The sequence below is a fragment of the Elgaria multicarinata genome, chromosome 12, assembly GCF_023053635.1.
Source record: "Elgaria multicarinata webbii isolate HBS135686 ecotype San Diego chromosome 12, rElgMul1.1.pri, whole genome shotgun sequence".
Lineage (NCBI taxonomy): Eukaryota > Metazoa > Chordata > Lepidosauria > Squamata > Anguidae > Elgaria > Elgaria multicarinata.
The window spans coordinates 24,579,097-24,593,675 of record NC_086182.1 but is presented as its reverse complement, the minus strand read 5'-3'; the positions used below and the strand labels follow the sequence as shown (position 1 = coordinate 24,593,675).

At 43.2% G+C, this 14,579-nt stretch overlaps 1 protein-coding gene across 2 annotated transcripts in view; it reads left to right on the top strand.

Annotated features, from left to right (window-relative positions):
* Nucleotides 1-12,310, top strand: part of ETS1 (ETS proto-oncogene 1, transcription factor) — a 121,184-nt gene extending 108,874 nt beyond the window's left edge. Inside the window, exons 7-9 of one of the 2 annotated variants that reach the window (XR_010026027.1) lie at nucleotides 5,539-5,657; nucleotides 6,287-11,703; nucleotides 12,003-12,310. Coding sequence is in view for 1 of the 2 variants with exons in the window: in XM_063138826.1 (XP_062994896.1) it covers nucleotides 5,539-5,657; nucleotides 6,287-6,502 (335 nt within the window). In the remaining variant the exon portion in view is untranslated. The other variant, XM_063138826.1, reaches the window with a different exon arrangement.
* Nucleotides 12,311-14,579: the final 2,269 nt, after the last annotated feature.

Below are 14,579 nucleotides of genomic sequence, written 5' to 3'. Positions count from 1 at the left end.
TGGAAGGGCTTTTCCTTAAGAGCAGCAGACAGGTGTGGTCCCATTCATCCTCAGCTAATCCAGGAGGTTTTGGCTTCCATTCTAGCTTCATCTGGTGCGAGAGTGAAAGAACGCAGAGCAAAAGCTTAGCTTGCGACTCTCACCGAACCTTGATTGCAATGAATGGAACATCCACAAACTCTTGAGACAGAATGCATAACACACTGTGCTCGAGGATGTAGGATCTAGGATCCCTTAGGCTGGCAAGTTGCAGTGCCAATAAACAGCTTTGCTAGCCAGCCTCAGTCACCAGTGTGCGACTTCTGTGGTGAAGGTCTTTCAAGGCTTGTCTTCATAACTGCGTGCTCTGTTTTGCTCAGAGATGTGTGGAAATGGAAGAACATTGCTAATGTTATCTGCGTTGCCTGTTGACCATTGATTGCTGAATTCAGGTATCTCTCAGGCATTGGAATCTTAATTGGCTTGTTAACAGAATTCAGTGCAGCTCTACAGCAGCCCTCTTAACACAGGGCCGCAGGAGGGTTTCTCCTAGGCCACGAAGAGTCTGGGGGCTGAGTTGTGCTTAAAGACACAGGGTATGGTTAATTCACCCTGTCTGAAAGTAGTATATTTTCACACATTTTTAGTTGGTTTGATTTTTGTTATATTGCGTTGTTAACTTTTCATACCAATGTTGCACCTTAGCAGGACTCTTTTTTTAGACAAAGTTTAGTGGTAAATTAGAAATGCCTGTCATTATTGTTGACTCTGGTGTAATTAACGAGATAAATTTCTACAACCTGATTAATGTGACAGGTGGCTTAAAAATTCTTAGCTCGTTATAAGTAGGAAGGTCACCAATTCCTACTTTTATCAAGGGGGAAATTAGGTGAGAGTTTCTGACCTTTATCCCAGAGGAAGAGGCAAGTACCAAGAACAAAGTCAGGCATAGGGAGAACACTTTCTAAATGCAATTCACAGACTTTCAATCAATCCATGGTTAAAATGGCCTGGAATATCCAGCATTGGAGCCTCAGATCTTTTATGGCCACCCATTCACAAAATATTCCTCATAGCTGTGAAAACACACACACACATTTGTTGTTGCTCTTTTTGGGAGGGGGGATTGCTAAGCACATCCAATGTTTTTGTGAATTACTCTGCATCTCAGAGACCCCAGCTCATGAGAACTTGGAACGCATTTCTGGCCAGCTATGCCATGTTGGTTTAGACACAGCCCAGCTGGCCGCAAGGAACTTGGCAGGAGGAAGCCGGCATTGAAGAGACATTGTGAGGTTTACATTAAATAAAAGTGTGTGGGTGCCTGTATAATGGAGAGGAACGATAAAGAATGCACGGTATCTGACAACTAGGGGTGTGCACGGACCCCCCGCTCCGCTTCACTTGCAGATCCGCCATTTTCCGGAGCGGGTCGCTCCGCCCCGCCCCCGCTCCGCCCACTTCCGCTCCGCTCCGCTCGGAGCTCCGGATCCGGATCCGGAGCTCCGTTTTTGCCCCCCCATAGGGTTGCATTGAAAGCTAAAAAAGTAAACAACTTTTTTTCCGTTGAAGTTAGAAACCTCACGTTTGGCACCATGACACCTCATGGGCGTATACACACACACGCCAAGTTTCAAGGCAATCCCATCATCCCCTGATTTTTGGCGAATTTTTGAAAATCGGGCACCCCACACACAACATCCCTGCGAGGTGGGCAGGGGAGGAGGGAGGGAAGGCAGGCAGGCATGCAGCTGGCATTTCTGGGGGCATAAGGAAGGGAGCCAAGGATAAGCCAGTAATGCATAGAAAATGGAATAAATCAATCAATAAACAAAGGAGGGGTGGAATTAAAAGCAGCAGTGTTGCTCAATAAACAGCAAGAAGAATTAAAAAAAAAAGGCTATATCTGTCTTTTACCAGCAATAGGGGGACGTGCCCGGGGGAGGGGGAAGTAGCTGCCAGTTCAAGACAGCCACCAACAGCTCTGAGAAGAAGTAAAACGCTCACTTCAACTCATAACAGGCATTGCTCCACCACTGAAAAGTGACCATTCACTTCAACTCATGATAGGCATTGCTCCACCGTTTTACTCTCTTTGGAAGGCTCTATGGCCTTCCAGTGCAGGAGAGAGTGGGGGCACGTCCACGATGAGATGCCCTAGGGGAGCTCATCCCCTTGCACCACATCGATTCAGTTGTTCACCAAGGTTAGGGTGGGGAGCAGTGCTGTGTTTTCTATCTCTTATTCTTGGCTTAGTATATGATTTCAGGTTGTGTTTGTGCATTTGGTGGGGCTACTGTGTTAAAAAACACGGGGAAAAGCCCGTTCAGATGAAGAAAGAGAAGTTTCCCAGAATCCCAAGTTACCTGTTTTGCCTATGCCCTCCTCCAACTTTGGGATCATCATGACCGGGAGCTGACTCTGCCCCTCAGCCCTTTGAAAAAGGTATTTTTCCCGCCGATTTTTAAAAAACTTCTAGCCCGCGACCCGTACGATGCAGAAAGTTGAGAGTGGTCTCAAAATGACCCCCATCCACGACTCTCTGTGCACAAGAATTTTCAGAACGATAGCTTAAACCCCCCCCCCAGTTATCCCCGATTCTTTCCCTCAATGCAATCCTATGGGCGAAAAGCCGAAACGGAGCCCCGCGGTTGACCCTATTTTTAAAAAACTTCTAGCCCGCGACCCGTACGATGCAGAAAGTTGAGAGTGGTCTCAAAATGACCCCCATCCACGACTCTCTGTGCACAAGAATTTTCAGAACGATAGCTTAAACCCCCCCCCAGTTATCCCCGATTCTTTCCCTCAATGCAATCCTATGGGCGAAAAGCCGAAACGCAGTTTGAGCCCCGCGGTTGCCCCGATTTTTAAAAAAATATTGCACGTGAACCACAGCACGCAGAGAGGTGAGAGTGGTCTCAAAATGACCCCCATCCACGACTCTCTGTGCACAAGAATTTCCAGAACGATAGCTTCAAAAACAACGTAGTTATGCGCGATTATTTGCCGCAATGCAATCCTATGGCGAAATGTTTTCAAGATGGCGACCGGAGCGCTCCGACTGAACTCGGAGCTCCGAAAAATGGTCGCTTCTCTTCGCCTTGCTTCTAGGGGGTCCGCGGTCCGCTCCTACTCCGCCTCTGGGTAAGGCGGAGCAGGCCAATCCGCTACTGCTTCTACGCTCCTAATCGGAGCGGAGCACATCCCTACTGACAACCTGGAGAGGAAACCATTACGTATTTTAAACAAGAGAGAGAGAGAAAGGTTAGGAGAAGGCGCAGACGTATTCTGAGTGTTGCTGACTAGGGAGGGGGCTTTTAAGGTATCTAACAAACCCAGGAAATTAAAGTTCACACAGGTGACAAAATGTAGGCTGTGTGTGTGTGTAAGGACACACTGTAAAACGTGGGTATTGCTAACTTTGTCCTGGGAAGTGGTGGTGGTGGTTGTGCTGGGGATATTTAAAGCACAAGGCAAGTTAAAGAGTGATGAGAGCTGCACAGTCTTGGTTCCCCACTTCTAGCCGCCCACGACCCAGGCTTCTTACATTAATAGCCGCTGCGTTGACTCACTGGCTCCAAGGTTTCATTCTCGGCGAGGTTGTTTAGCTTATTCCTGCATCAACATGCTCTGGAAGGGAGCCAAATAATTTTCATACCTGCCTCCTCCTTTATCACATCTCAGTAAACACAGCCAAGGAACAAAAAGTCAAGGTCAGGGGAGGCGGCAGGCAAGACGTGGGGGCAGAAGTGCGCTGGAGGTCAAGTTGTAGCCAAGAGTTTTTTGGCAGGTAGGAAGGAATGAGGCTGTCATGTCAGGGGAATGACTCCTCCTTCCGCACAGATGCCAAAATATAATCCTGTTTAGCTAACCAGGGACTAGGGCTTAAATTTTGCTTATGAAACATCCCATTGATATTCAACAGCAATAGCTACCTGTAGCGTTTGACTCCTCCATTGCCTTACGGCCAAACAAGAATGCGTAAGAGACATGCCGCATGACACAACATCATCACGCTTTGCATGGCCCCACCTTTCGCCTCACACCAACAGCTGGAGATGTACAGTGCGGTGATGTTACAACATGTGACATTGCTTGTTTCTCTTAGAACATCTGGTTTGGCTCTCAGTGGTTGCCATTTAGCAGAGTACTAGCCTTCATTAAGATGTACCCCCAATGTCTAAACCAGAACACAACCCTCTAAAAGCCTTCAAGCAGGGGTGGAGAATGTCAGTCATCTCGAGGGCTTTGTTCAATTTCAGAGAAGCCCTCGAAGGCTGCCTTCCAGTGGTGAGTGAGGCAGAAGGCAAACGGGGTGGACCCAGATATTTATTTATTTATTTATTTAATTGCACTTATATTGCACTTATATATTGTACTTATATATTGCACATATATTGCACTTATATATTGCACTTATATTGCACTTATTTATTTATTTAATTGCACTTATATACTGCTCCCATAGCCAGGGCTCTCAGGGCGGTTTACAGAAAATCAGCATATCTTAGCTTATTCATTTATTTATTTATTAAATTTATATACCGCTCCCATAGCCGAATCTCTCTCGGCGGTTTACAAAAGTTAAAAACAGCGGACATTAAAAAAGTGTACAAAATTTAAACCATCAAAAATAATAATATAAAAACAACAGTATAAAACAGTATCCATTTTAAACAACAACAGTTCTGGGGTCCATTAAAAAACAACAACCACAACTTAGCATATGTTGTTAAATGCTGTTAAATGCCTGGGAGAAGAAAAAGGTCTTGACCTGGCGCTGAAAAGATAACAATGTTGGCCCCAGGCAAGCCTCATCGGAGAGATCATTCCATAATTGGGGGGCCACCACTGAAAAGGCCCTCTCCCTTGTTGCCATCCTCCGAGCTTCCCTCGGAGGAGGCACTCGGAGCAGGACCTTAGATGTTGAGCGCAGTGCACGGGTAGGTTCATGTCGGGAGAGGCGTTCCATAAGGTATTGAGCTTAAAGCTCTTACCACCAGTAACTAAGGGCTCATCTACACCAAGCACGATATTTCACTATGAAAGCAATATGAAAGTAGTATATAAATGGAGGGGCCACACTATAGTTGTATTGAAGTGCACTGCAGGATTTACAGTACTGCTTTATAGTGGTACTGAAGTGCACTGACAATTGTTGGGGCCCATTGACACATCTACACCAAGCAGGATATAATACTATGAAAGTGGTATATGGTATTTGTCAATGGGCCCCAACAGTAGTCAGTGTACTTCAATACCGCTATAAAGCAGTAGTGTAGCTCCTGCCTTTTATATACCGCTTTCATAACATTTTCATAGTGGAATATCCTGCCTGGTGTAGATGAGCCCTGAAACTTAGGAAAGGCAGTCCAAACTTTTAGAATTGGGGGACAGACGGACCTGCAGAACAGCTGGAAAACCATCGAAGGCTAGAGATTGGCTGCCTCTTTTCCTTTTTTTTTTTATCAGTCCTTGTGGACAAGATATCTCATTATGGATTCCATTTTTAATGTTGTTGTGTATATTTCCCCCCTCCCCATTCCTTTCCTATCGTAGGTAGCGGGCCCATTCAGCTGTGGCAATTTCTGCTGGAGTTACTCACAGACAAGTCCTGTCAATCCTTCATCAGCTGGACAGGTGATGGCTGGGAATTCAAGCTCTCTGATCCTGATGAGGTATGCACAGTCCTAAGGAGGCTTGTACACCCCCCTGCTCCACACACACCTTTTTCTTTGGGACTAAGGAGGCTTATACTCACACTCTAGGAATTTATGCATGCGTGCATGCATGGAGGAACATGTGAACAAGCAAAATCGGCTGAAGTTCTCCAAATTCCATCTTGTAGCTCATTCTGAATTGAGTCCGTTTCAGATTGTGAGGTGTTCCCCCCCCCCCTTTTGCATGAAAATCCATTGTGTTTTTGTGCATAGTTTTAGAAATGTATCCATCGATCATGGGCATCTTTGAAATGTACTCATTCTTTCCCCATAGATTAAGGTGTATTTGTGTGCATTTTTTTCAGAAGTATGCATTTTTATGCACATTTTTTGATGTACACAAGCTGTAGAATGCATTTTTTTGGTCCGTGAATCACATTAGAAACTTGGAAATGTACGGACTTTGATTGCAGATTCCAGGTTCAGTCCAGAAGGTGCAAATTGAGTAAATCTTAATAAAAAAAACCCAGCTAAAATGAGTTTCTCATACATATACATGCATGCGTGAATGAAAATGTTTTTAAAGGCCAAATTATGCATGATGATGATGATGATGATTATGATTTGTGTGGGCTTGATGTTCCCAGGTGGCAAGGAGATGGGGCAAGAGGAAAAACAAGCCAAAAATGAACTATGAGAAGCTGAGCCGTGGATTGCGTTACTACTATGACAAGAATATCATCCACAAGACAGCAGGAAAGCGCTACGTCTACCGTTTTGTATGTGATCTGCAGAGTTTGCTGGGCTACACGCCCGAAGAGCTCCATGCCATGTTGGATGTAAAGCCGGATGCTGACGAGTGACCGGAACAAGCAGGCGAGGATGGAAAACGTTGCAGAAGATCCAGTGCGTCCATCTAGAAATTCTGTTGGACTTGGTTACTCTTTCTTTCTTTTTTTCACTGTCATGTTTTCCCTTTTAAAGAATACATTCAATTTTTCATTGGTTGGGGAGGGGGGTGGTATTAAGCTTTTAGATGAAACTGTGACATAGCTTGGTTGGAAAGAGGGGAAAAGAGGATATTTTGTGTTTGAATGTTCTAGGATAACTTTATTTTGGGTTGATATTTTCAAAGTCGGGGTGGGGTGGGGATAGAGCTTAAAGGTTAAGCACCCTGTTACAATTATTTAATGTGTTTATTAATGATCCCCACCCACCCGGTGTCATAAACTGACAACCCATGAGCTTATAAGGGTGCTTACATGGCTCCCTCGTTTTGCTTTGTTTTTTAGGGCGGAATGGTTTTAGGGGCAGAACGTCCTGTTGTGCAGGGAAAAACTATTGGAAGAACCAACAACTGTGGTCCCAGATAAGTTTGCATTTCAAAAGAGATTTGTTGTCAGTGTTAAATGGGACCAAAACTTTTTGTTTTTTAATTTGTAAAAAAAAAAAAAGGAAAAAAAAGATGTTATTTTATTAAATTTTGTGCCAGTATTTTTTTAAATAGTCTTAAGCTCTAAGATGGTCTCAGTATTGCAATATTGTTTGTTGTTTGTTATGCCAGCTGCAAATTTTATCAGCATTGACAGGAAAAAAAAATACAGTGTCTATGTAGATCTCACCAGAAACAAACAGAGGTAACAGTTCAGTGGAACATCAAGAGAAAACTGGGAGTGGGGAGAGGGATGGGCAAATGACTCTTTTGCTGTAACACTGGGCCCTCTGCACTTTACTCTTTTGTTTTGTCATTAGAGCCAGTCTTGTGCACATTTTGGGAAAAGTTTGGCCCACAATTATTTTAATTTTATTTTATTTGCATTGGGATTTTATTTGGACTTTCTTCCACGTTCCTCGTTTAGTCTCAAGATATTGTAAAGATACGTTTTTATTTCAGTGATGAAATCTAGGATTGTTTAGTCCCTCGCTAGTGAGCTAACCCAGTCAACCATCCATGACTAGTTATTTGCGCTCCAAATCACAGGCACCAAGTTCATGCCACTGCAAGTGACATCTTGCAATCGCTTATCAGGGGGGGTTTGGAAGAAAGAACTGTTTATCTTGGGGATATCCTAAACTTTCTAGGTTGACAAACTCTTTTCAGATGACATGGCATAGAAAGGTATGTCCATAGATATCTGCTTGCTAGCTCCACTCTTGGCCTGTGCTTATTCAGTTTACCTGGAGAAACACACATAGACAATCCTGGACCATGCCAAAAAAGCAAGGTCCCACATGTGAACAAGGCTTCTTAAGCATGTTTTATTAGCATGTATGGTCTGTTCACATTCACTTAAATGTGCTCAGATCAGAGTCAGCAGGCATGATAACAGCTCATCTATACCTGCACCTTTTCAAGCTACAGTCCATTACCTTTAATGTGCACTCCAATTCTACGATTCTGTGACTTTGGTCTGAGACAGAGATCATAGAATAGCAGAGTTAGAAGGGGCCTACAAGGCCATCGAGTCCAACCCCCTGCTCAATGCAGGAATCCACCCTAAAGCATCCCTGACAGATGGTTGTCCAGCTGCCTCTTGAAGGCCTCTAGTGTCCACAACCCACAACCTCACCAGGCAAAGCCCACAACCTCACCAGGCAACTGATTCCATTGTTGTACTGCTCTAACAAGAAGTTTTTCCTGGTGTCCAGCTGGAATCTAGCTTCCTTTAACTTGAGCCCGTTATTCCGTATCCTGCACTCTGGGAGGATAATTACTTTCTCTACACTCTTGGGGAACTCCAAGGTGAGTTGGGATTTGAAATTGAAATCCTAAACCCTCAAGTGCCTGAACTCCAAACACACACAATTCCAAAGAATCAAAAAGAGGATTTTTACACTTTGTAAAAGAGAATGTGCTAGATGATAGGTGAAGTTTTCCTGCTAATGTTGCTTAAAATAAATAAATAAATAAACAACATGATAAAATTTAAGGAGGTGAGGGGAGTGAAAAGAAATAGAGTAATTTCATTTCTTTCCTGATTATGTTTTTGAATATTCCCAATTTTGTGGATGGAATGATGATGCAATGTGTAGGTTTCAGCACTCTCCAGTGCCCCATAATGGCCCAGATCATTTGCTGATTTCCTTATTCCCAGAATTATAGTTCTAATGTGCCTCATTTTACTTCTGCCAAAGTAAAGTTTCCACTTCTTCTCCTTACAAGAAAAAAAGATGTATAGGGGAGAATCTGGATAAGGCCAACACAGCCATTTATTTTCATAAGGTTTAAATCCTAAATCTTCCAGTGCCAATTAACACATTACACAACAGCAAACCCAGGTTTGCCACTGAGTGAGTTCTTGACAAGAGGCTAGAGCCAATCCTATATCCCTTAGTGTACCTGCATGAGCCATGTGTGTGATTGTTTGAGTCAGACTTAACCATTTTTAGATCGTCATTATGTCAATCTTAGGTGTAGTACACCTAAAAAATGTAATGTGTGAAGTAGCCCACAAGTGTTTCCTTTAGAGCAAACCTGTGTCTCTGACCTTAAAGCACCAGTATGCAAATATATAATTGCAACAGTGTTGAATCATTTCAATAGTGCAGAACTAAAACAGGGGAAACTCCTGGATAACTTGAAGTGTCAGCACAATTTGAAGCAAAAACTCGCCTAAGAGAATGCCTCTGGTCAGCAGAGCTGGACCTATGAGTAAAAAGAGCATAAATGATCATAGGTATTTTTTCTTGCGAACAGCTTTTTTTCTGCCTTCCCCCGCCCCCGTCTCAATTATGCCATTTCAGACTACAGTTTTGAGCTCACATGATGGAATGCTCCTCTACCCAAAATATCCTACATACAGAAATCTAGATATTAAAGAGAAGGGTTTTTTTGTCATCTAACTTTCTCCCTGCCCTGCCCTTTGTTGATGTGCAGCAATTCTTTAAAATTATTGTATGGAGGAGTATTCCAACATGTCTCCCCTCCACCACCTGCTTTCTGAAGTGGTCCTGTGATGCAGGTAAGCTAATCTAGGCAGTTGACACCTAATTTCTAATATGGGCACTGGACATCTAATGAGTCAGACCATCTTGTGTAAAAGTAACAGTTTCCATTAAGTTAGGCATGGCTAGCTGGAAATCTTGGTTTTTGCTTTGTGGAAGATAATCTCAGCATTTCTTGGGAAGATGTAGAAGAATGTTTTTGAGCCAAAAACATTGATGGTGGATGTTCTTGGAATGGAATGGTATCAGAACCTTGGGTAATGTTAGATTTAATTCCTGTGGAGAGAAAGGAGGGTGTGAGTTAGGAGATGAGTAGAAGGAAAGGTTAGTGGATGTGGAAGAAGATTATCCGTAAAGCCAAAGCATGAATTCCTGTCCAACTTCTATAGCATTTGGTAGCTTTAGCCCAGAGTGAAGAGGAATGAACATCTGTGGCCAGTGACAGTCAATAAGTCAGAGAAAGAGAAGCAGAAGCAGAGAGAGTGCTGATGTGAAGCTGTAGGAACCAAAGCTGTAGGTACCTACAGCTTGCTGATGTCAAGCTGTAGGAACAGAGTTTTTGTATTCCAGAGCTAATGTAGCCGATTCCTATTCCTGCAGCTAAGCAACAAGTAAAAGCCAATCCAGGCATTTTCAGCTAAAAGGATCTTAAATAGCAGAGCTGGGACTGACTTTTGCCTGCTGAATCCCTGGAGAACCATTGCCTGTTAGAATAAGTGGTAAGGTGATCTCTGGCCTGACTAAGTATGAAGCAGCTCCATATGTTTGCTCATGGCAGGTAAGAATCATCTGCAGGGCTTACTGGTATGTGTGGATTGCTGAACTACTAAATGTTTTTGTGGACTAATTTTCTTGGCTTCTATGCTTTAAGGTATCTGGAGTTATTGATTCTGCAAGCACCTTTCTATTTGTGACGGTCCACACAGCATTCGTGGGCGCATAATTTACAACTAGCAGCAGGGAGATGGAGACCCTTCCAACTGTATCTATCTCATTCAAATCAATGTTCACAGCAGAAAGATGTATTCTCAGGGATCCCAAAGGGCAGTAGACAGCCATCAGTGCTGCATGACAGCATCCGTGGCATTCACCCCTTATCAGTGTGTGTGCCTAACTTGCCGCCTGCCTTTGAATGCAACGATAAACAGGCAGTATTGTCTTAGCACCTGTGTTCTGCTTGGCCTGTGGTGCATGACCTTCCTCTCTATGCAAAGTTCACAACGTTTGAGCTCTGTGGACTAGATAAGGGAAGTGTAAAGTTAATGGATGTTGGCAGGCAAAAACTTTTGTTGAAGCAGGTACAACACACTATGCATCTCTACTAATTTGTGCTCTTATGAGCATAATCCATTCCTTCCACTCCAGTGGGGGTTGTGCAGGAGAACTTCCTCATGGATTGAGTTATTTAGCCTTCGTTCACTTTTAATCCTTAAGAACTATTTTGAGAGCCACCGAGAGAATGTGAGATTTACAATGTTAGCGAATGAATACTTCATTCCATAACCCCAAAGTATTCAGGTCCAAGACCCCAGGATCAGAGGCATTCAGGAAAACATCACATAGCCATTTGGCCCTTTTGCAATCTCTCAGAATTAGTTTTATTTTATTTATTTTTTGACAAAACTCTGATATCAGTTACAATACTATAATTATATGGTGACCTGCCTTCTGCTGATCAAATCCCAGATCTAACCATCTAAAAACTTGCTCAGAAGATAAGCTGGAGGGAATCTGGAAACGCCTTTGCCAAGGATAATGGAAAATTAGTACCTGAAATATAAGGACACCTGTGTACATCTTTAGAGTTTTTGAATGATACTGTTTTTAGAAAATGTAACTATGGGGCCTACAAATGTAGGCTTTGTGACTGAGTGTGCACTGACCAGAGGGATGCAACCAATCATCTAGAGAAGCATCTGAGCCGGTTTGGCTCACTTACCAGAGATAAGCAGGGACAGCAGCAGAAGGGTTTCAGGATACTCTATATCCTGCCTCTTTGCCCATCATAGCATCTTTTCCTTGAAGTCTTCTACAGTTGCATCCTCACGGTCCTTTCCACAGTGGCTGCAAGGGGATGGGGGAAATGGTCTGATCTTGGATTCCCTCTTCTGAGGTTGTAGTAGCATTTATGGGCTCATCTACACCAAGCAGGATATTCCACTATGAAAGCGGTATATAAAAGGTAGGAGCCACACTACTGCTATATAGTGGTACTGAAGTGCATTGACAACTGTTGGGGCCCATGACACATCTACACCAAGCAGGATATGACACTATGAAAGTGGTATATGGTATCCGTCAATGGGCCCCAACAGTTGTCAGTGCGCTTCAATGCCACTATAAAGCAGTAGTGTGGCTCCTGACTTTTATATATCACTTTCATACCGCTTTCATAGTGAAATATCCTGCTTGGTGTAGATGAGCCCTATGACCTCAGCAGAGGGAACCTGACATATCTTATGGTCCCTGGAATGCTATGTAAAAGCAGCTCTGCATGGAGCTATGCTAACATGGTAATTTGCCTTATCAAACATCCATATATGACTGCAGAATTGCCCATTTATTTCTTCCGTTCTGTTTCTGATGGGGTCTTTATAGATCCAATGAACTGTTGTCTCCATTCCAAAGATGTTTGAATAAATGATACCTGATGTATACATATATGTTTAAACAGAAATATCTCCAGGAATTAACTGCCTCAGTGAAACATTTTTTTTGAGGGGGGGGGGGGAGGGAGAAAGTATATATATGATGTTGTGGGGGTTTTTTTGTCTTTGTTTTTATACCTGTTTTTTTTAAGCTGATAATTTTAAAAAGAAAAAAAGATTGTTATATTATGCTGTTCAACTATTTTCCAACTTGTATTTTCGTATAATTTATATTTTATAGATCTGAAAAAAGCATATCTTAAAAAGCAAGATTTTTTTTTAAAAAAAAGGAGAAAAAGCAGGTGCTTTTTAGGGGGGGGGGAACAAAACCAAACTTAACTGAGGTAGCTTAGAGATGTAGCGATGTATGTGTGTTTTAAATAAATAAATAAATAAAAAATAAAAAAACACAACCCCTCCCACACTGAAGACTTAATAGGGAGTGGAGTTGGTTTTGTTTTAATTGCTGATGCTGGCACATCATTCTTCTGGAGAGGGTTTTTTTATATACTGTAGCCTTATTTCATATTGTATTTTAAACAGTTTGAAATTAAAAACCCACAAAGACATGCCATGCCAATTATTTTGTTTGTACCCCACCCCACCCCAATATTTCTAAAGGCAGAAGACCGCAGCTCACACTCGGCTGGGACAAGAGCCCTTTTTAGACAGCCTGAAAATAAATGTGTGTGTGTGTGTTGACATCATTACAACAGGCTCCTCTCCCAACCTAAGCACTCTAGTTTCAGTGTCTGAAGTGGGTGTGCAATAAGCTTGCTCTAAACATCGAAACAATTGTGTGTAGTGTCTGTCACCACAATATCAGCCTTCCTCCGTTCCCCAACACATGAATGTCTTCCACGTGGTTGGAACATCTGAGAAGACCACAGAAGTTACAGAAGATGCAAGAATGCCACCAATAACTTCCCGACGCGTGTTCTCCCACTCTCCTCGGTAATGTCTACTAATACATAACACGTATCATGATGTCATTGCGGTCCAACTTTCTCTACACCAGCATCCAAGGAGATGGATCATGGAAACTCCAAGCCCAATGATGCTGCCTTTTGTATGGCTAGACATTGCAAGGGGAAGAAGGGGAGATACGGGACTGCAGTTTTTGGTGGCAGCAACATTCTCGCTGCAGTATAATGCCTAATTCTATTTCTGGCTATTCCTACAACAGAATTGCATGTTCTATCAGCAAACACCTGTTTCCCATACATGGGTCTCCTATTGTACATTGATATGGGCATTTGTAGGGGCGAATCAACAGTTGGAAGGGTGGTGCTTAATCCTTCCTCTCCCTACTAATTTCCCCTTGCAACCCTTCCCACTACAACCCCTTCCCCAAGGCAGACTTATTTCTGATCTCGGGCAGTGCAGTAAGAGCCAGGGGGAAAGATTGCAGGGTGGGGGGGGGAAATGCATTGCACCAACATGTTGTTCTCTCAAATGCTCCCTGTCCCACATTACTATTATGAGATAAATTTGATGTTCGGGACACTTTGTTTGTTTGTTTTATGATACAGTATGTTCCACCCTTAGCAAACCCATACTTCGCAGCCACTTTGTCAAATATCATGACTGTCCCTAATTCTGCAAATACGGCTACCTTCTCCTTCCCTCCCCATTTTACAAGAGGGGGTGTGTTTGCTGGCGGTCATTGCCGAGAACTCTGTAAAAGGACTGGCATTCCCAAAAACGGCAAGAGGGCCTCGTAAACGAAAATTGGTTGCGAAATTTTATAGGCTGGCTCCTGTAAAGCTCTGGCATGCACCCACAGCACTCTTCTCACCTCCCTGACATAGCCCTTTCTTGTTTGTCCAGAAGTGGAAATAATTTGGTTGAATCAGCAACGTCCACTTGCACAACCACTCCTTGTTTACGATGGGTCCTTGAAGCCCTGCCTACTCAAGGCTGAGCACTATGCTGGAAATGCGACAGAAACCAGGAGGCTGTGCATGCTTTGAATATCTCAAATGCTTTATGATCATCATAAACAGACTACAGAAGCTAGCAACCATAATCCCTGCCTTTGTGGCATCAAGACCTGAAGATTGTTCAGATGTGATCCCAAGAACTGAATGCAGCCTTTAATGGTTACAGCAGGCTTCCTTGACCTGCTGTCTTCCAAAGGTGTTGGGCTACACCTCCCATCAACCCCAACCATCATGACTGGACACCAGGTCTGGTAAGGCTGGGTTACAGGGTCAGGACCAAGATTCAAATCCTCAGTCAGTCACAACACTCATTGGGTGACTTTGGGCCATTCAATACTGGTATGACTAACATTCCTTAAAGGGTTGTTGTGAGGATAAAATGGAGCTGGGAGAGATCCATATAC